Consider the following 23,238-nt stretch of genomic DNA (forward strand, 5'->3'; position numbering starts at 1 on the left):
AATATGTTGAAAAAACACTACATTAGTGTCATCGTGACATGGGTAGAGAGAGATGTTAATGTCACCGCGACATGGGTAGTGGGACATGTTGAATTGTAGACTGCCCCAATAAACAAAACCTCTCAAAAAAAACCCAAAAATGCATGAAAGATAAATCTTGTGTTTTGTTTGGATGCAAGATATGAAAAAATGGTTTCAAAGATGGGATGCAACACATTGACTCAATACACATCCTCTTTGAATAAATGCAGCCTTTTTGCATTGCCAATGTATCAAAACATTGCTTCCATACGACTTGATTTATACTCAATCAGATGTGAGATGGGATGAGGCAAATGTGGCACATTTTTCCCTATACAAGGTTTGTTCGATCACATTCCACCACGCTTTCCATACATCTTCAGCCAAAGCCACAAATTTGTCGCAATGTGCACTCTCAATCACCACATTCAATACCAAAACTAGTGAACATTGAGAGACACTACTTACTTTCACATGTATTATGTGAAAACGTTATATTTTTGCCTCATATAGGTTATAATTTAACCTTTGAAGAAGATAATAAATTTTATCTCTCTCAAGAAACAACTAGATAAATTTACATGCAATCCCTATCTAAATGACCAAATAAATTTGTCTCTTGCAAAGTTGGCCCCAATTTCTATTTTGTACTGAAGTGGCTTGTAAAGTTTGCACTTGTTACTATTTAAGCGGTCACTCAAGGCGTGGATATTGTATATATGATAAATGAGGTCAACATTTACTAGGTCTTGGTGGGGACGATGTCAAGTTATTCTTAGGGAAATTGGGCATAGTATGAAAACAACTTGCAATAGCAAACAATGTTTAGGTATTCCTAACATCCTATTGTTGCATGCCTAGCACTACTATTCCTCATACATAACGTTAATTGTCCAATTCTTAATATGGGAGTTGATTATATGTCCTTGCATGTTTTACATTATTATGCCAAGTTCGTAAGAACCCGAAAGCCTTTCTCTAATCCATTTTAACATCACCATTTTAGGTCTTTTTCTCTTATATATGATCATACATTTTATTTTTAAGGTTTTATTTCAATGTCGTAAGGCAAAAGATAAAATAGATGTGAACAATCCAAATGTCAAGGAAAAAGGTATGACTTTTTTGTATGTAAAAAGGGTTTCAATGATGAAAAATAAGGGCTATCAAGAAGCAAGTTGTTCTAAAGTGAAGATGCTTTATGATGGCCTCGGAATCTAGATATTTCTTTCAAAGAAAACGCTAATGGATTAAACAGATCATATTGAATATGTGTCACTTGGAAATGAGTTCAAGATTAAATGCCCCTATTTTCAATTGCAAAAATTAAAACCCTTTAAAGTGTGGACATTTAACCTTACCTCAATGAACGAGACATGTAAGCGATAAATAAGCCCATAGATTGTTGTTTGGTTCATGGGCCACAATATGTGTCATTGTGCACATTATTTCTTCGCTTCTTCTTGTCATTTGGATCAATCAGTACCACTACCCATCCTATTGTAACCATGTTATTGACGGGATTGACTTGTCATGGGAGGTGTGTTATGCTCATTTAGAACTTGAGAAGAGGCAACATGAGTTTATATACAATGGTTTACTTTGATCAGGGGTGTATATTCATTCAGTTAAGTTAAATTAGATGCTTTGGTCCACATGATGTAGTTTTTCAACCCCAACTTAAAAGCACCAATCTTTGGATAGATGAGAATCTTTTGATCCAACAATTTAAGAATAAAGGGTTGAAGTTAATTACAATTTGAACATCGGACTAAATAGAAATCTATCAGAAAGCAATAAAAATAAGACTATTGCAAAGCTAATCATGGCCGAATGTGATGAGTGGAGCGTATATTTGTATTGACATCCTAGAGTTTTTGTTTATCTAGGCATCAAACTATAATGGAAAATACCCATATGAAAATTATAACGAACCAATCAAAAATAAAGAAGACATACATTAGCATGCATGGCTGTGTGTTTGTGTGCGTGTGTGAAACCTAACATAGATGACATACATATGAAAACATGAAAATACTTCGTACACTACAATTTTAATCATGTTTCGTATGCCACATTGACCATACCTAGAAGCTTTTTAACCACGAAAAGCATATCATCTCAATGAGCTAGGAATTGATTTCACCTTGCATCAAAAATTAGCAATCGTTAATGTGTTGATGTAGATGGTGGCTTCTTTATCAACAACAAACGTCATAAACAAAGTATCCTTAGTTTGGTCACTAGTCCCGCCATGATTGTGCATTATCTCCTCAAGCTATATGCTCTCTTCTTGCCTTTGAGACATTCTTCTTCTTTTGTTTGGAGACATCATGCAATTCTTTTGCTTTTGTTTACATTTTTGAAATCTAATTATTTTTGTTGACATGCCTATGTTGCCCACAAATAGTGCAGTCAAAGTATTAGCCCCAAGTATGGGGAAGGATATCATTAGCTTCTTGTCACATGATTTTTCTTGCCAACAAACTCAAATGCATATAATTGTCACGTGCAATTAGTTAGGATCAAATAGGTTTCTTATGGTTCCCACCCCGTGCAATTAGTTAGGATCAAATAGGTTTCTTATGGTTCCCACCCCAAGGACACTGGCAATAGGCAATGAATTTATCTTTATTAATGGGAAACCAAGGAATCTCGATGAAGAATGACATCCTTGAATTTGTAATAATTCTATCATTGAATTTGTAGTGTGTACCTCTCTCTCTCTCTTCTTCCACCTTTTCATTTGATTGATTGTTTTTCTATGGGAATCTAGACACCTATACCATGAAATCTACCCTTCCATCAATCTCTCTAGCTCTATGTTTCCTAATCCCTCCGTCATGTTTTTTTTCGCTCTTATTGTTTGAATATCCATTTGAGTCCATACTCTTTCCAGACCTTCAAATGATTTTGTCTTATATTCCATTGGTTTAATGGCTTTGTCATCTTCAATCGTCCATCACGAAGTAATGTCTTCCATCTTTTACTAATTTGTCTCATCTCACACTAATCCTTAGGGGAGGCACGCAAAGCTTTATTTTTCACCTTCTAAATGAATGAATGGTGGAGCTTGATACACCATTTTCTATCACACCTCAACTCCAAAGAACTTGCTTGAATGTCATCATAAATTATCATGTGACTTGATCCAACCATACAAGATGGATATACCAAACTCACTATGACTCAAAGGGTTATTGTTTTTTGTGATAGTGTAAAGTTACAAAATCCAAGAACATCCTGCTTTCATCACATGGTATGTTAGCAATGTGTGCAATTCATCTACCTTTTTAATTGAATCTCATGAATGCAAAACAAAACAAAAAGTGTTGTACACATGAAGAACAATTACTTTAGGCGAACCCACATTTTAGCTAGATTCAGAAGAGTTTCATAACGATCCATTCTCAGTTCAAGGACCTCAATGTGGGGTGGGGGGAATCCATTTGATATGTAATAATAATTGGGATGCCCTTCCATCATCAACAAAAGATATAAGAGCAGTTTAAAGGAAAGAGAATAATCGACATTACACATTTTACATAGCATGAGATCGTGTAATATAAGAAGCTTTTAATGACAACTTCAAGTATTCCTACCAACTATACCTTTTTTTTGGCAATCATGCATAGAAGACAAATTGGCATTGCTTTCCCCCACCCCTTTAAAGGCTGGCTATCAATTCATAACAACAAATGGGCATCAGAACTCTTACAATGGCATGAAAGCGAGGCAACACAATTCGATACAAAAAGCATCATGATGTCTCACCTCCTAGTCTCTTCCGAGAAACGGCTAAAAGGCAAACTTTACCGCTCTGAACACTCGGGATTTGTTCATTTTCTGTTAGGTTTGGTCGGGTTCACACAAACATGAGCACGAAAAGCTCTTAGACCGGATGGGAGGGGGGACACGCGAGAGTGTGACGAGAGACACGGGGTTCGTTTAGAGTGGTCAAGTTTTAAAGTAATAAGCAAAACCATCAGAGTTTTGAGAGTCTCTTACTTGGGGTGCCCATAGATATATGGAGATATTATGAAAAACCTCTGTCCCTCATCCTAGCAAGAGAACCTTAATTACATCAGTCAAGCTTTCAGTAAAAATGCATACTAAATGCCCACAAATGTTCTCCTTGGCAAAAGACAATATGCAAAGGCCATGATGAGTTTTTTTTTCTTCAAAAAACAAACAGGGAGATTTTGAATCTTTATCTCCCACCAGAACTGATGATCTTCTTCTTCATATTTCACTCGCTCCGCTGCTTCCACTGTCGATTGATGATGACTTCAATGTGACCATCCTGTGATGGAAGTTGGGAGTGCTAACAATCTTCGACCCCTTCTTATGCTTCACAAGTGGAATGAGAGACTGTACCACATCAGTCATTAGCGGGCGGTAATCGGCCTCCGGTTGGACACACATTGCAGCTATGGCTGCAACCTGTAAACATAATAGAACCATGGAAAAACATCATGTATATATAACTCACATTCAAAGATGTCAAAGTATGGCATAAAATGTAAAACCTGTATTAAGTCTTTTACGGCAAATTGTCCAGCCATCACAGGATCTACCATCTCCACAAGTTTATCTCGATCTGTAAGTCGAGGAAGCGCCTATGAAAAACAAGGTTTTAAATGAATGTCAGAAGAATAGATTATATATGTGGGCTAACACATTTAGATGGTTATCTCAACTATCTTCCCCAAACTACTTACCCAAGAGACAAGTACACCTTGCCCTGGGGGTCGCTTCATATCTACAGGAACACGACCTGTTAGGAGCTCCAGCAATACTACCCCATAGCTATAAACATCGGATTTAGTAGTCAAATGCCCCGTTAAGGCATACCTGCACAGCATTTATGAAAGTACAATTTAGAACAAGAGAAAATTAGAAAACCCAATAAGAAGAAGGATATTCATAGTTTTTTTTTGTTAACTCTGGAAGATTTATGGCTAAAGTGGCCGAAATGTAACTAAAACCCTGACAAGTAAGAGTAGATGTTAAAAAAAACAAGATGTCATACTCAGGTGCAACATATCCATGTGTCCCTAGAACTCGAGTAGAAACTAATCCTCCTACTTTATCCGATCCAAGCTTGGCTAGGCCAAAATCTGCTACTTTAGCATTGAAGTTTGAATCCAGCAAGATGTTGCTACTCTTGAAATCCCTGTGTATAACTGGAGGTGTTACACACTCATGTAGATATTCAAGGCCTCGAGCCGAATCCAAAGCTATTCGCATCCGTGTGTCCCAATCAAGAACCGGAGGATTGCCCGATGCTCCTGAAACATATGCGTGTAAAGTGTAAGATCAAATCCGTCTTTTATAAGATGGATATGATAGATATCATGAATCTTACCGTCTGAATAAAGGTGCTCTTGGAGATTGCCATTGGGCATGTATTCATACACCAGTAATCGATGATCTTGATCAGCACAATATCCAATCAAACCAACAAGGAATGATGAATGGAGGCGGCTAAGCATATCGACCTGACCAAAAAACATGTGAATTTCAGAGATAAGGCTCAATGATTACAAGAGGATGGAAACCCAGAATAATTCATCACGTGTAGGGTTTCATAATCGCAGAGAAAACAAGAAGCCATTTTCAAAACTTTTGACGAATGGAAATGAGCTCGCCTAAACTTCTGACTCATATTTTTCTAGCAATGTAATGAGATTCTATAGCTAGCTTTGAGGATGAGGTATCTGTTACATATGGAAGTTAGATATGCTTAACCTCGTCCACAGAAGCTGATAATGCTAAGATACACACAATATAAGCTATCAGAAGAGGATAACGATCAGACTCATAACGATATCACATATATACAGTTGCTATCTGGATTCTAGTGAGAATGCCGTCAAATATATCCACACCAACATAATGTGGTGGTCTAAAGCTACTGGTTTGACAGCAGACTTAAGGCTTGATATAAAATCGTCAGTTACATTGCCAAAATATTCATGAAACTATACCTCAATGCGGAATTCATGGTCTCCTTGTTTACTTCCTCGATCAAGTTGCTTGATAGCTGCTAATCTTCCATCAGAGAGCATCCCTCTGTAGACTGATCCAAACCCTCCGTGTCCAACCACATTCCCTTGGCTGAAATTACATGTCGCAGATTGGAGTTGTTTGAATGTGAAGACTTGAGAGTCTGTGAGTTCTAAGGTTACAGCCCGAGGGTGAGATGATAATGATGGAGCATTAGGACTCTCGGGGACTTGAGAGTTCTTAATCCCTGTCAAAAAGAAAAAGGAAAGCAGGAACAGTTAGAAGAAATCTCCATGTCTTGTGTCTCTCTTTCTCGGTAATGAAATTGCATCTTAGCGGCAGCGTAGATGCATCCTCCAGGTTCAAATCTCGCTAATTTAAACAGTTTATTAGATGATACTGAGTTTAAAACTCGCTAATTGCACTTAGAATGCACTGAATTCAATAAGCTAGATGGCACTGACTACAAATTCTGGACGACTGCAGTAATTTATAAGACGACACCAAGTTGAAAATCTCTGCATTTGAACTCATTGAGATTAGTCCGACACTGAGTTATCTCGAAAGACAACAATTTGATTACATTAGATTGGCATCGAGTTCGAATGTTTACCTAGTTGTACTGAGTTCGTGTAACCACAGCAACTCTAAATATCTTTAATTGCACGGGTTAAAACCTCTCTGGTTGCACTAATTTACTTGAATTACATGAAACTGAGTTTAAGTTTTCTCCAAACGCGCTAACTTACTGAATAAAACCGTTCACGTCTCACTCTACTTGCAACAATTAGCTTTAACTAGATAGACATTGAGTTCGAATCTCTCCATTTGCCCTAAAATTAGCAGATGAGACTACAGAGAACCTATGATTTTGAGAGAGGAACAGACGAAAAACACAGCTACGCAGACGTGTTCGTGAGATTTCTTCTACTTACTTTGGCTACGAGACTTTTTCTTGACCTTGTATCGGATGTGGCAATAGTAGAGGAAGACGAGAACGAGTGCAGAGACAGCAATGGTGGCGATGACGGCCAGGACGACCAAAGCAATGCTCGTCTTTCGCCCGTCGCCATCGTCATCTTCTGCTTCACTCTGTTGACGCAGAGTAGAAGAATACTCTAGCAGACTACGAATCATATATAAATCCGCAGAAGAAGAAAATGACGATGAGGATGACGACGATGAGGATGAGGATGAGGATGAAGATGAAGATGAAGATGAAGATGAAGATGAAGATGAAGATAAAGATGGTTTCACATAAGAAGAAGAAGAAAGATGAAGAGGTCGGCGATTAAGGAGGATCAAGGAAGGAGCAGATGAACGCAGTTAAAGATGAACAGAAGAGAAAAGAAAAAAAAAAGTAGACTGATGATGAAGAATATGAAGACGAAGACGAGGATTATATTGATGAAGGGGTTATCGCTGATGGAAGAAAGGAATAGAAACGCAGAGGAAGCTGAACAACGGGAGAAGGATGCAGAGAAACGCAGAGGAATCTGAAGAAGAAGAAGAACAGGAAGAAGAAGAAGAATTGGAGCAAGGATTGGAGATGGAGATGGGAATGTAGTAGAAACAGAGAAGAAGGATGGCTTCTCTTGGACTCTACAGAGGGAGTGGGGGAGGTCTATTGTTTTTGTTGTCTGTATGGCTGGCTATGGCGAAGCTCCAAGGTCTCTGTGTGCTGGCTATGGCGAAGCTCCAAGGTGGGTGTGTGTGTGTGTGTGTGTGTGTGTGTGTGTGTGAAGGAGAGCACTGTAGAGAGTAGAGAGAGAGAGTAGAGAGAGAGTAGAGAGAGAGGAATAGGGATCTGGTGGATGAGAGAGAGAGAGAGTAACATAATTTTGGGCGGGAAAACAAAAGAGCAGCAGCAGGAGCAATTGGGTAGGTTGTTTTGCTTTCTGCTTTTTTCCTATATAGCTTGTTTTGCTTTCTGCTTTTTTCCTATATAGGTTGTTTTGCTTTCTGCTTTTCTCTGTTGGTAGGTTGTTCATATACATACATACATTACGTTTGGGGGCCGATATCTCATATTTAGGGCCAAACGGTGTGTTTTTTTTTAGGGAAAAGTACAGGGAGGGAGGATACCCCTGGAAGTTCGTCTATTTACCAGAATGCCCCTGGAAGTTCCAAATTTACCAAACTACCCCTATGTCCAAAAAAATACACTTTATAAAGTAACTACAAAGGACCCAAAGAATCTCTTAAGTAAAGAAATGTGTGTTTTAAGGGTATTTTGGTAAATAGGGCTTGTAGATTTGAGTGTATAATTACTTTATAAAATGTATTTTTTTGGACATAGGGGTAGTTTGGTAATTTTCGAACTTCCAGGGGCATTCTGGTAAATAGACGAACTTCCAAGGGTATCCTGGTACTTTTCCCTTTTTTTTATCCCATTGTGCTGGTCTAAGGAGACATTTAACCTTCACATATTGTATCTACCATTTATCTTCTATACATACATGTACATATGTGTGTGTGTGTATGTACATATATGGAAGAGGTTTCTTCTTACTTAATATGCACTATGAGCTTAGTGTTATCGAGAATCGAGAAGCTACATTCACCTAACAAAGATAATTGCGAATGGCGAATGCCCATTATTTACAACGCCTAACAAAGATTGTCTCGAGCTTGGGCAACACATGTAAATCCTTGAAGAGTGTACGAGATTGATCTACTGCTAAAGTTCTAACTTTGTAAGTGACAATTCACCAAAGACAGACGCAGAGAGAGGAGGAGAGAGAGAGAAACTTAATATCCTTCGTAGAGCTCATCGTTTGTGGGGTAACAAGAACGCAAAGGATGCAACACCCTAAGACCATGTACTTTTCCCCCTTCTTACATTAGACTCAAAAGTAACCCACCTATTCAAATCCGTAGTTATATATTATATATATGTATATATGTACATGCTTTATTAAAATCCACGAGAGACATAATTTGATCAAAGTCTCGAAATTAAGACATAGTTCACTCAAGGGGTCTTTACAATCATCTATCAACTTAGATCTACACTCAAAGTTTGCGGAAAATTATCACCATTAGGTGTTCATGATCCACATCTTTCTTCATGAGTATGTACACCCTCGTTCGCTCTATTCTAGATTTATTAGTATTGAGTTGTCTTAAAAGTAGATCATAACATGAGCGGCGGCGGCGATGAGCCTTACACATTCATGCGAGTCTTATGCGCAAGGTGATCCATAATCCATGGAGAGAAGTTGATTGTTCTTGGGAAGTCTCTCTCTCTCTCTCTCTCTCTCTTCTCTCATAAAGATGCACACAATGTTCATTGAATCTCGTGGTTGTATAATTGATACTAGATAAGTAAGCATTAACCTATGGAATTGTAGAAAAATAAACAAATGGGTGTTGGAGATCAATTTTGGGTGTTGGCAATTTAATTGCATCGGTTTGTACTTCTTGCAAATACGAGAGGAATCAACCAATTGGAAAGGTACAATCGCAACACCGCCACTCGCAAGCATCCCAATAACAATAAGGTCTCTTGATAGGGCAAAGTATGGCACCAAGGAACTACAATGCATGGGTTAATGCCACCATAACCCATTTTTTAGGATAATTCACGTGGGCATTTCCCAACATACTAAGTAATAAATAACAGTTGATCAAAATGTCAAAGTGCCCACATGAATTATCGTGTAGACTAGAGAGAGACTAATGTGAAGGGTTCTCGTATAGATAGGTTGATCTTCAAAGACTACATGTACCTTGAATCTATAGACAGTAAGAGAGGGATCAAATAAAGCTTGATAAAATGTGGGATTGTAACCTAGACACATGGTGCATTCATGTAACACACCCTGGAGTGGAACTCTAATTCTCTCGATTCCGAAGCTCATTTGTGAATCTCTTGAATATCGAGAGTCACTAATAAACTCTAAACATTATGCGCTTCTCCATTGCTCCTTTTGTAGACACAAGAAAAATATAATCATAGACAAATATGGTTGTATTAATGTTGTGCTTCGAGGGTATATATAATTAAATGTTAGAAAACTAATCTCACTAACCATGAAAAAACTTAATTTAAACATGTCATTGGGTTTCATGTCCCTTTCTCTCTCAATTGTTAGTAAGTTCTAGGTTTATATGTCTACGCCTTATTTTCTTATCAATGGGCATTGAGAGATTGTTGTTGTTTTATACTATGTTTCTCCATGTCATTCTCAAAGAAGAACTTTAGTTGCATATTCTAGGAATAGGGAAGTATAGAAACTTTATATATACTTTGTTTCTAAAATAATCCATAAAACATTTCATTGGTAGCTTCTAAACTTCATCGTTTTCTTGCCTTTCTGTCGTCTTCTTAAAGATTATGTACATGTGGACACCTATATCATGTATATATTACATACTTTATCTACACTCTCCATCAATTTAATGCCCTCTAGTTTCCCCATTATCAACTTCTATGTTTTGTGTATGTACATATATACATGTGGACAAATGTATGGTAAGTATGACTTACTAATAGAAATTTACACAATTTTCTCATCTTTCTTTATGCGTGCACATGTTACCATGTATTTATATGTTCCTTTTCATGTTCACGCGCGTGCATGAGACTGTATAAGTATTTACAATTCATCCTTCTCTATGTGCCCCTTTTCCATGTTTATAATATTTTATCTCTAGATGTTGGTTTCTATGCATAATGAAGTTAGGTAGGCATGAAATCTTGTCAACGTTTAAATGTGATCGATTGACGTGAGATACTTACCATATTTGAGCTCTACCATGTTGGTCCAAACTTTGATACACGAAAATTTCCAAACCATCACTTCGCTCATGCAAGCTTAGTAGACTACAATCTTAAAAGAAATCGTCTTAAGACAAATGGAGCCGGGTTTTTTTTTCAAAACATGTACATAGAAAACTATAATTAGTTAGACAACCATGTGATTAACTAAGAATGTAAAGCTTTGTTGATCGAATGATATATTGGATATGAGATAACGGTGGAGGAATTACTGGGCCTAGAGTTTGACAATCATGCAAATCATGAGTATTCAGAATGATAACACGTTTACATAGAAGTAAACGAGACTTCATTTGAAACTTCAAAACTTTGGCCAATTAGTCATGTTAATGTTGCACCCACACCCCTTGATTTTACTTGAACATTTGTTCACATACATATATTTTGCCCAACCCACATTGGTGTATATCTCTATTGTTGTTTATGTTGTATTACAATTTCAATCTTTTGCATTTATCATTGAATCCTCCTAGTTGTATTTGTTATCCTACCGATGAGCTTTGGAGCGATAAAACATAAAGTGAAAAATAGACACATTCAACGAGCATGTAAAAAATATGCAGAAATACTACTTCATTAGTATGTGTCCTTTTATATTTTGGAATATCGTATCTCATTCAATCGCCTTTACTAAAGCCGACGATAATCTATAAACTATCAACAACATGTTCAAAAAAATACTAATGTCACTTTGATAAAAGGTTGTGTTTTCACACAAAAAATCAAAAGTGGGGGTTGTTAAATTATGGATAAATATTTCCATACTATGCTCGTCAGTTTAAAGAAAGTACGCTCATTCGTTTCAAAAATGGTTGAAACACAATCGTCGAAGTTGAGTTCCTAATAATATAAAAAGTGGGAATCTTAACCACACAATTAAGTTTTGAATCCTCTATGTTAGATGTTCTCACCTTTTCAGTTTGAAGCACAATTCAATCCTCATTTTCCTCATACGGAAATCCTCGATTTCTAATTAGAGTATAATTCATATGTTCTAATTACTACGAGCAATTTATTCGCATAGGGACACACAAATACATATGTACTAAAGTCATAATTATATGCTTAACCATAATTTTCAAGTGAATAAACGCCTCGATATTGACCCTACATATAATTCAATAATGTTGAAAACAAACATGCACAACTTTGTAATGGCCGTAATGCAGAAGCATAGTTTGGGAATTTCCCCAAAAATATATTCCATTATCAACGATTTGTTGTTATTCCGCACAGTTTTAGGAATCAACGACAACTCTAATCCATTATAATGATGCACATACTATGTGGATATGTTTAATCAAGAATGAATAAATGCATAATGGTTTATAATCACATGTAACAAAATCGAGCGTGAATATTAGTGAACAGGCTTTGGAATCTTTAACCTTATATCCACAAATTCAACATTAGTTCCTTTTCAAACAATCATTGGTAGGGTGCTAGCTATATTTGATAGCTCATATTCACGAGTGTCAATTAAGCGGTTGATGAATCATGATTCTCGGTTATTTGAATGAGAATGGCACGGAAAAACTCGCCAACTCATATTTCAACGATGAGAACCAATCGAGTTACCTACACTAGAGTACACTAGCGGCTAGCCTATTGGTGGCTATGCCCAATGAATGAAATATATCTCTAAGGGGAACCTTGCAAGCTACTAATGAACAAAGCGGAAATTACAGTTACCAATACACCAATATTTACTTGTTGAGATCATCATAGAGGAAACGTACATCAACTTGTTTCGACTTTGCTTGGGTTATAAGGTCTAACTTAGCATTGGTATAATTAGTGATTTGGTAATGGTAGAAAAGTGGTGTAGTGTGTACTCAGTGTACTCATGGGCCAATCCATAATGAAACAATGTATACTACAAAACTAGCAATGATGGATACTTGAAAACATATTTTATGTAATGCCACAACACGTGACTCAAATGTTCACATATTACATGTTGACCTTTGTGCAAGAACGGTTTGTCAAAATTATGCACTTTGTATCCATGTATATTTATGGGTCTCTCGTTGGAAGTAAATTTAACCATAATGCTTTTCGTGTAGATTTTTCTCATCATATTTCACATCGTACATTGTGTTGATATAGTTGGAAAACTTCAAACACATAACGACATGAGCAAAGGGTCAAGTTAGGTAGTGCATGACCTCCCAACCTATGGCATGCCTTGCCTCATCTAGTGAGAAGTATTAGACACATTTGGACATTGCAAACTCAACAACCCATAACACACTATAAAAGCGTAGACAATTTGGATGGAGAAAGTGATTTCTCATTATTGGCTTGACCAAAGGAAACCACCATCATTTTTCGTTTTTCATTTTTCTATATTCTTGGTAAAAGCTATGGGATTTTTAACTTTCTTTTTCGTTTGGAATATATGTGTAATGATTTAACGATGTTCTTCTATTGTGAGTTTCTCTCTCCAAACACCAAAGGTGGGTGGAAAACATTTTTGTAACGAGAAGTATTACACAACTTCATATACTTCCAATGCACAAGATTTCATTTAGTACGAATCATCGAGACAAAATGGGCAGAAAGTCAAACATGTGATTAGATTGATGACTTGATTACTAATAAAAATATGGGGCTTGCACTCCTTTATAGAAGTATGTACATGTTATTGGCATTCATATTGCTCAAGGTTGTTTTGCCAAATGAAACACACCCACTTTCTAATGTTTTCTTATTTACTCGTATGTAGTAACATTATCAAGCACATGAAAACATTGGAGAATGAAGATATGAACAACTTTTTAGGTTGTATTCTATAACAGGTTCAATAGAAGACTTGTATGGTTCTTCATTGTAACATTGTAGCTTTCTTTATCAATCACATTTGTAACTACAATATATTGAAGTGTTCATGTCCACGATTGGGAGGGGAAATGTATGTCTCCTTCTAACCCCTTGTCACCAATGAATATACAAGAGAGGCCACATTGATTTATCCATGTGATTTGCTCCTTACTCACACCATTTGTTTTAGGACCACCACGAATCAACTTTTTAGGTTGTATTCTATAACAGGTTCAATAGAAGACTTGTATGGTTCTTCATTGTAACATTGTAGCTTTCTTTATCAATCACATTTGTAACTACAATATATTGAAGTGTTCATGTCCACGATCGGGAGGGGAAATGTATGTCTCCTTCTAACCCCTTGTCACCAATGAATATACAAGAGAGGCCGCATTGATTTATCCATGTGATTTGCTCCTTACACCATTTGTTTTAGGACCACCACGAATCACCATAGGCCATCTAAAGTTAATGTCCATAAATGAAGTATATGTGATGCAATACAATAACTTGACAAATCTCTATATGATATTTGACATGCATTAGGTACATGAATTGTTTTGCACTTCACGATGTTAATGCAAATATAACTGAAGAAAGATTCTTTACTACTTCCAATCTAAACCTCAATAAGTTTACTATTTTTGTTAGATATTTCCCTTTTTGGTTTTAGGTGCAATGAACCCAAACTTCATCTTGCCCCCCAATATGAATATACACCTTAACTTTCATCCTTAGCCATGATTCTCTTTTTTCTTACCATCATGAATCGTGAATGTTTAACTCTATCCACTTTTTGGATAGATCATAGAACAATGTCCATACTTCTAAGTTGTAGCCTTTCGACGTCTTAAATACAAAAATCTCATCCACACATTTTGACCTTATAAAAAGTAGCTAAGTAGCAAATGAAGCAAATGAAGCAAATTTCACTTAATTTGTTGCATGCTAGAATTAGGGCACATACATTGCATGTTTTACACTTTCACATCTCAAAAGTAGTTTCTATGTTCGTTTTTATCCCTCAAACTACAAGACACATGCTAGTCGTGGCCCCCATGCAAGTGGGGCCCGCTTTAACACTGAACATTGTTGATGTATTATCAATGTCTTTAAGGGGCAAAGCGAGCAAAGAAAGGTGATATAAACATTACTAATGTTTGTACTAGGCTTTTGTTGATGAATTTCGTGTCATGTACAGTCCAATGCACCACATGTATGGATTGGTCACACATAAAGCTCTCAATATCACTCTAACTAGATGACATGATTGGCCGTAATGCCATAACAAAATTCTACACACACACACACACACACACACACACCTCGATGGATAAATGATAGATAGTTTTTTAACATCCATTGGAGACCAATTACAATCTATAAGATGGGGCCTAACTTAGAGAGAGAGAGAGAGAGAGAGAGAGAGAGAGAGAGAGAGAGAGCGAGCATATTCAGGTTTTTTAGTAGCATTACAGTCTACAGAACGTCCCTCTCCCTACATAGTCATATTATAGGTAGAGGAGACTAAGAAGTATTGTAACTAAGTGGATTTTACATACAATTAATATAATTGTGTGCTTTTACATACAATTAATATAATTGTGTGCTTTTACCGAGAGAGAGAGAGAGAGAGAGAGAGAGAGAGAGAGAGAGAGAGAGAGAGAGAGAGAGAGTAGGTTATCATAACGAAGAGATTAGTAGTTATCTTAATGAAGAGATTAGCAGTTATCGTAAATGGTTATCTTAATGAAGAGATTAGTAGTGTTGTCAGTAGTGTGAATAATACAAAGGTGCGGTTGTTTGTTGTTTCCAGTACATTTTAACAAATTATGAGAATTGCCCCTCCCCCAAAAAAAAAAAAAAAAAAAAAAAAAAAAAAATCCCTTCCATGTCTTTTAAGAAAAGCAGTACTAACAGTTTTCTATAATGTCAGAACATGCCCCTCCCCTCTTACCCTCATTTCTATCTATTATACATTCAATACCCCTGAGATTTTGGCTGCAGGATTCCGAAGAAGAAGAAGAAGAAGAAGAAGAAGAAGCCGCTGAAGCCGAGGTATGTCGGAATTTCGAACCATCGCGCTCTTGTGGTTCTGTGCTATCGGTACTGCCACAGGTTTGTTTTCTTACATCTTCAGAGAGAGAAAGAAAAGAGGGCTCAGATCATGCATGTTTGGAAGAGAGAGAGAGAGAGAGAGCAGATAATTTATATTTAAAGAAGAGAGAACGTTCAGATAATTTATTTTTGGGAAGGTAAGGAAACACGGGGGAAAAGTGGATAATTAGGTTTTGGTCTCAGGAAACACGAAGGAAAGTGGGTAGTAGGGTTTAGGGATTAGGAAAGACGAGGTAAAAATGTGCAGGAAAACCATGGTGGAAAATGGCATTAAGTTTTAGGATTTTGGTGAACTAGTGGGAAAATGGAAATTACTGAGAGTTCAGGGAAAGCATTATTAGTTGTTTACGGGTTTGAAAAAAGAGGGCATTAGGGCTTACGGATAATAGTAACACGAGGGGAATTGGCCTTTAGGGTTTAAGGTTTACAGGAAAGGAAAATGGGCACCAGAGTTCAGGGACACATGAGGGCAAATGTGTATTAGGGCCTAGAGAGAGATCATTTATTTTTGTTTTGAAATACTGTTGCACAGGCATTTTGAATATTGGAAAGCTATGGAAAGCAGGAAACAATCAAAGTTAATCAATTCAAATCTGGCAATCTTTGAAGTTTTGTGGTTAGATCCAGAGGTTAACTGCAATCACCAGAAAATGTGTCTTCTTAGTTTTCAAAATGTGTCGCTTGCATAATCCTTGGTAACTTGTAGCGACCCTCAACAGTATAACTTGTAAGATAATGATATTTGAAGAGAACATATCTATTTGAATTTTAGGGCTTCTTCATCAAGGAATGTATGAACGTTTTCCTTATAAAGCCCCAATAGATCCATCCAGATGAGTTGTTTGTTTGAGACGGAGATAAGCTAACTCTATTGATTTGACTTCAAGATCAAGGGACATTTGGCAAGCTTTTGTAGTGTGGTGGTTTTCTCCTATAGTTCATGTATCCCCATTCAACCTGTTTGTAAGATAATGATATTTGAAGAAAACATATCTATTTGAATTTTAGGGCTTCTTCATCAAGGAATGTATGACGTTTTCCTTATAAAGCCCCAATAGATCCATCCAGATGAGTTGTTTGTTTGAGACGGAGATAAGCTAACTCTATTGATTTGACTTCAAGATCAAGGAACATTTGGCAAGCTTTTGTAGTGTGGTGGTTTTCTCCTATAGTTCATGTATCCCCATTCAACCTGTTTGTGATTCCACACATCACAATAAGAAACATGATGCAAGTAACTCCCATTTTGAAGATAACATTCCCTTTGAGCTAGCTAGCGTTCTTATATCATGCATGATCTTATTGAAAATGAATGCTGTGTTTGAAATTATGTGTTTGTGTATGTGAGAGAGGCTTGTTTGTGTTTTTTGGGTTTGTTCTGTGTGGTGCTGAAGAGGTGAGATATCTTCCAAATTTTAAGAACAGAAATCAAGGATTTGTCTCATAAGCTCCACCATTAGATAGTTTTTTTCTTGGTTGAACATCGAAGTCTCTTGATCTCGAGAATAGAGATCTTTTACAGTCTGTCTAATAGCAATCTGTCATCGATGGAAAAGTATATTCTTGAGGAGGAAACGAAGTAGATAGAGATTTGTTCTAGTTGGAGGTTTTCTCATGGAAGAGGGAGTCGGCGAAGTGTTTCCTCAGAGATTTGAACCCATAACCTGAAAAAGATCTTGACATATCAAAATGTGATGCTTACACATTATGCTTTGAGCATGTAATGTGTTGTTTAAAATTGAACGTCAAGGTTGTTGATGTTGTTTTCAGGTTTTTATTTATTGTCCCAAGAAAGAAGAGCTCAAAGATCAGGGGCATCATTGGAAGAAAGATTAGAACACGCCGAACGCCAGCAATTATCGGAATCAAGGGAAGAATGAAGTTACAAAGACCACAATTTTTTCTCAGTGTTAAACTCAAATGACAGAACTGTGGCTTTGTGAACATTGCTAAGTGTTAACTTAATGTTCCTAGTGACACAATTTCCTCATGGAAATATCTTGTTTTCTTTTTACAATATTATAGACATTGTATGATTAGAGCACACACAGACATTCAATAAATTATTGGTTTTCTCCTAAAGATTTTATTCATTCTTTCATTGTGAATAATACAAAATTTATTTTTCGACTCTTCCGCATTTCCCTCTCATGTTTTTCCACATAATGTACACAGATATATAACAGTAATGCAGGATTTTCTCCGATATCCTGATCATAGTTAAAGTAGACAAATGTCTTATTTCTCTGAAACTGCAAGGGATAGAGTTGAAAGAGTGTAGATTTCGATGTTGCACTTTCCTTTTGTTTGAAAGTGAAAGGGTATGAAAAACCTTTAATATTTTCGGTTTTTGGAATAGCTATACTTTTCAGATTTAAGTTTTTTTGAAGTAATATCCTTTTGCCTTTCCAGATAGTTTCTAAATGAATGAGAGAGGCTATCGAGAACTGAACCTCATGGATCTTGTATACAAGGTGAGTGTGGTAAACAGTTGATCTATTATGGTGTAAGACTGCATTTGTTAAGAAGTTTTTCACCTGGCAATTAGGTTGGCCACTCAATAATGGCATGGTAAGCGGTGAAGAAGCAACAAACAACCACGTTATTGGTTGATTAGACTCAGTATGTTTATTTTTGTGAAAATTGACACATTTGGTGGACTTACTCTTGTGTACCATACACAAATTCTTGTTCATGGTTGATTTTAACACCTTCACGACTTGTTATGTTTCTTGCTGACCAATACTTCTGGGCACAATTTCTATCAAATAGGATTGGCCCATGTGAATTGAGAAACTACCATGTTGTGAAAGAAGATAAATACATCGAGAAACGACACAAAAATTAAATGCATTTTGCGGTTATTGATTCAAATATGAAAATGATCCCACCATGTCCAAACTTTTAAGCTGAATTTCACATCCATGTTGCTCTCGTTTATGCTTATTGCATGTTCAATTGTCGCATATATTCAATGCGAACATAATTGCCCAACTTGAACTCATGAGTCAGCATTTGGATAGTCTCATATACTAGAGGACAAGTTCTCAGGCATAATCTAGATGGTTTTATACAATACATTTTACTCCTTTATAATATTTGTTCGGTAAGGATACATACAATCTTGATACCCTTAGAATTGCTTGTTTTTTAGTATTTGGTATGTTAATATGAATTTTTGAGAGATGCACTAGTTTGGAAATATGTTGAATTAGTGGATATGGTTTAAAATCACACTAATAACGTCAACCTTGATTTTATATGAATATTGTGTGAGTAGATGCACTGTGATGTGCAAAATGGTGTCGGTTGGATTTTACATGAAGCTTAGTTCAATACTACCTTTTGAACATAGTGAGTTTAAAATTGTAGGCATTTTATGAAGCGGTAGAAGGTGGGAATGTTTGACACAAGAAACTTGTCTCTCAACTGGTATTAATATGCTCATCCAGTGTAGATCCCAAAATATCAACATTAGATTGTAGACAATCATTATTGGTTGTATGACTTTATTGTTGTCAAAACTCTTCTTTCATTCTTAGGACACTCATTGGAGGATCTCACACTTCCAAGCTCACATGGGGGAGTTGAGTCCTTGCCATCCAAAACATTCATAAGACAATGGCAGTCAAGCCTTGAAGATTATAGTATTGTAAATTGTTATGTCTTTGGTTTAGGCATCTATGTTAAATCATTATCATGTGAACATTTAAGCTCTAATGCATTATGGTGTTGCATTGTGCACACATGAAAAGGTATTGTGCGATTGTTATTTTTGCATAGGGAAAATATATAAAACATGTCTCGCATATTAAAGAGTAAGTTATTCAAAACAATTGTCCTACTATTGAAAATATAATGTAAGCATGATAAGTCTTTAATTCTAATTGTGATTAATTTTTAAATTTTTGTCTCCTTCTGCTTCACCCCTCTACTCACTCCTTTTGACATTACAAGTTTCTTATTCTATCAATTACACTCAAGTCGTGACTCATATGTTATAAGTTATAACCCAACTTGGTTCTACCGACGCTAGCTAGAACAAGTCCTCGTTCAAATGTCATTGCAATTCAAGGCCTATGGTTTAGCTGTCACCATACCCAATGACTCAATTTAAAGGACATGGTCTAGATCCCATATTTTGACACTCTTCCTGTGTTTGTACCGATCTTCATTTGGTCACTCTCTCTTAACACGTGCATACATGTAGATTCCCTCTTGAAATGGTTTGAACTTTGGTTTAATAAAAAAACAATTCTTTTTTTTCCCCCCAAAAAAAACTTTTTCCATTAATTATAAAATTTTAGATGAGAGTGTTATATACAAATCCCTGTAGGTACGCGATACTTCAATCATATGTGGATGCCCACTAACTCAAGAAAGGGAGAGGATGACCATGGTTTGATAAAAAAACAATTCTTGAGGCTATAGCTTAACTATTCCATTCAATTTAAGTTCCAAAGTCTCGAACCATTTCGATTTGGCTTGGAATGGCCACAATTCAATCTATTTCAATTTCAAATAAAATGGTTTGCTGCTTAATTAGCTTGAAAATGTGGTTTTCAACAACTTCATAGTTTATCAAACTTAGAACCGTGGTTTCAACAAGTTAACAATTTATTGACATTTTACTAATATTGAATTATTATATGAAGTACAAGCTATAACTTATAACTAGCAATTGGCAAATGGTTTGGTTTGAGCCAAAACCAAACCACAAACGCAACTTAATAACACATTGTTTTGGCTTGAAATGGTTTAGGATTGACGATCACATAACAAGTTGGTTCCTGTTTGTGTTAGGATTTTTTTTAGCAATTTAGTTTGAGACTTGCAAATAAACCATTGTCAATGGCCAATGATCCCCACAATTCCTCTCATATAATAAGCATAGAACGGACCACACAAGATAAAGTTTATTACTGATACATCATAATACATTGGCAATGTCCTCACACCTTGGGCTCACTTAACTAGAGGAGGTCCATTGGCCTATATCTTGTGGCCCTTTGGCTCTACTTTGATACGATGTTTGCCCTTAATCCTCCCATGATGAATTGATAGTGATGAGACCCCTATCACTTCTTAGTTCACATGCCCGTGCTTTTATGTGAGGACACTTCAAAGTTGCTTAAACAATTACTAATCTTCTTCCATATGTTCTCTTAATAAGTTTATGCACTAACTTCCATGCACCTTATATATTCCTCATTTTCCTTAAACAATATTGACATGTCATGTCCCTCTTCATAAATCCCTTAGACTTTGATCCCCTTGTTGCCAGTGGCCACACATTGCGACATGCACAAGTTACAACTCCGAAATCACAATTTCCTCTCTCTCACTCTCAAAGCATATGTGTCCATGTACCCACATCCACACACTCTTGAGCCCTTAAAATTTGTTACTCCAATTTTCTAGAGGTTTTAAGAGAGAGAATGTGTGTTTTGTGGTTTCAAATATATTGGGTAGATTTACGATAATAGGGAGAGGGGTGAAGCATGGCAAGAGAGAGAGAGAGAGAGAGAGAGAGAGAGAGAGAGAGAGAGAGAATGAAACATTAACTATGGTGCAATCATCGTTAAACAACATTACTTGGAGCAATATTAACCACGCTTCTAGATGTGAGAGGATCAATTATTATCTTATCTAGCTATTTCCATTTCAATGTTTGGTATGATGATCCTATTTCCCATTGTGTCACATCTACATTATGTGCATTTGATATGACAAGTTTATTGTTTCTAGGAAGGTTGTCTCTCAACATCATGTATTTAACACATAAATCATTTACGTGCTTTTTCATGAGTGTTTTCTTGTAGTAGGTGCACATTGCACACTCCATGAACATGTCTCAAATAGGTCACAAATTATATTGTGGGGGCCGGGGGTCTTGCACTTCAAAGTTCACACACATGTTGTGAGACTTAAGGTGATGAATTCTTAATGCTCCTTCCTTACCTTAATCTCTTCATAATGATCGATTCTCGGTCAATATGGGGTTCTTTCTATATATTGATAATTTGTGATCAATTTGCGTTACCTTATTAGTTTATGATCAATATGTATTAGTACTAATGTTAGATTGAGGTTACAGATTCTATTCACATGCAAAATTTGAGACCAATAAGATAAAAAGTAGCTATATATAGAGTGTAATGGTCTATCCTTAATGCTCATATAGAGGAACAAACCTCTATTTGGGAGAAAGTCTTGAGTTTTTTTTGACGTATTATTTTGATTACTAGTAGCGTAATGATAATTTGGATGGGTTAAGATGGTGCCTAAAGATACCACTAGTTACCTCCAAACAACATTAATAAAAAAACCTTGTGTTGATGTTTTTTTTGAGGTGTGTTTTTGGAGCATATAAGATATAAGCATAGATAGCAGTGTGAAATGTAACAATTTCAAAATATCTAATTTGAGAAAAATACCAATGTATGTATATAAGTCACCCTAATAAATGTCTTGTCGATGTTCCAAGGGCACCTTTTTGCATAATTGGTTATTGATGAGACTAGTACAACTATGTTTTTCCAAAAATATGACGGTGATTTAATGTAAAACAAGTTTATCGTAAGTTTGAATCTCGACCAAGGACACGTGTATATATGATCAAAATGATTACATTCACACTCATAAAAGGGAAAGAGAAATGTAAGAAAAATAAGTAGACCGCCAACCAAAGTGATTATGGTTCAATCAACGAATAGAACATTAGAGACTGGGACCCCCAAAGGGTATCAATTTACTTCTTATGAGCTTTGTATATAGAGGGATGGTTTCTATTTGGAACTTGCTTTGGCTTGGAAGTTGGGAGACAACAAACGAGATCATTCTCAAAGGATTTTATTTCTTATCGCAACTAGTGACTACCATACGAAAAGAGGTAGTCTATGAGGAAGGTGCAAGTGATATCGAATCCAAAGATGGCATAGTATATAGTTTTTGATATGGCCAACAAACTTATCACATTTGAACTTGTCATAGATGATGGATAGATGAGTGCCTAAACACAACAAAATCAAGCTTCAGAAAATGGAAGCGATTCACAGGAATGTTTGCGAATTCCTTGACCTTCTCTTTTTATTTTCTTTTGTGAGTAGTAGCCCCCATTGTGAACGTAATTGGATAGGATCCAAGCATATGCTTGGCGCAGATACGCTCTGCGGAGCCCATATTTAGAGAAGCTTTTCATGTGAACCCCAAACCTTGGGACAACAAGAGCCACCATGGTAGGACCCTTGGGTTAGAAATATCACAAAACGTTGAAGATTTGGAGAGAGAGAGAGAGAGAGAGAGAGAGAGATGAATGAATGAATGAATGAATGAATGAATGAATAAGACTAGACAATTTTTTGTGTGTAGAAGCTCCATTTCGGTTTAGAAGCTCCATTTCGAGCTCTTTATTGATGCATATCAGAGATTTTGGTTGTTACAAAGTCCTGTTCCTTTAACTTCAAGAGCCCAACCTAACA

General features: G+C 36.4%; 1 protein-coding gene and 1 long non-coding RNA gene across 3 annotated transcripts; one reads left to right on the forward strand and one right to left on the reverse strand.

Moving 5' to 3' along the window:
• Nucleotides 1-4,063: 4,063 nt before the first annotated feature.
• Nucleotides 4,064-7,395, reverse strand: LOC147859508 (putative serine/threonine-protein kinase PBL7). Its single transcript, XM_087325851.1, has 7 exons — nucleotides 6,966-7,395; nucleotides 6,012-6,277; nucleotides 5,390-5,522; nucleotides 5,054-5,312; nucleotides 4,743-4,875; nucleotides 4,551-4,640; nucleotides 4,064-4,464 (listed from the first exon to the last, which is right to left on the reverse strand). Exons 1-7 carry the CDS (start codon nucleotides 7,165-7,167, stop codon nucleotides 4,264-4,266), a joined length of 1,284 nt encoding a protein of 427 aa, XP_087181977.1. The 5' UTR covers nucleotides 7,168-7,395; the 3' UTR covers nucleotides 4,064-4,263.
• Nucleotides 7,396-15,628: 8,233 nt separating this feature from the next.
• LOC147859509 (uncharacterized) lies at nucleotides 15,629-18,320 on the forward strand. 2 transcript variants are annotated; one of them, XR_015530356.1, is made up of 4 exons: nucleotides 15,629-15,757; nucleotides 17,528-18,078; nucleotides 18,170-18,231; nucleotides 18,306-18,320. It is a non-coding gene; the product is annotated as an uncharacterized LOC147859509 (long non-coding RNA). The 2 variants fall into 2 exon arrangements; XR_015530355.1 differs by having other exon boundaries at nucleotides 17,528-18,231.
• Nucleotides 18,321-23,238: the final 4,918 nt, after the last annotated feature.

Source organism: Azolla caroliniana, unplaced genomic scaffold (assembly GCF_043228905.1).
Source record: "Azolla caroliniana isolate FFs.n. ecotype wild unplaced genomic scaffold, voAzoCaro1.0.p SCAF_10, whole genome shotgun sequence".
NCBI classification, from domain to species: Eukaryota; Viridiplantae; Streptophyta; class Polypodiopsida; order Salviniales; family Salviniaceae; genus Azolla; species Azolla caroliniana.

Excerpts from the sequence above, each read along its gene's own strand:
- LOC147859508 (XM_087325851.1), bottom strand. The coding sequence starts at position 7,167 with ATGATTCGTAGTCTGCTAGAGTATTCTTCTACTCTGCGTCAACAGAGT. Across the intron at positions 6,278-6,965 it reads GAAAAAGTCTCGTAGCCAAA|GGATTAAGAACTCTCAAGTC; the intron begins GTAAGTAGAAGA and ends TCTTTTTGACAG. Across the intron at positions 4,465-4,550 it reads CCGTAAAAGACTTAATACAG|GTTGCAGCCATAGCTGCAAT; the intron begins GTTTTACATTTT and ends TTATGTTTACAG.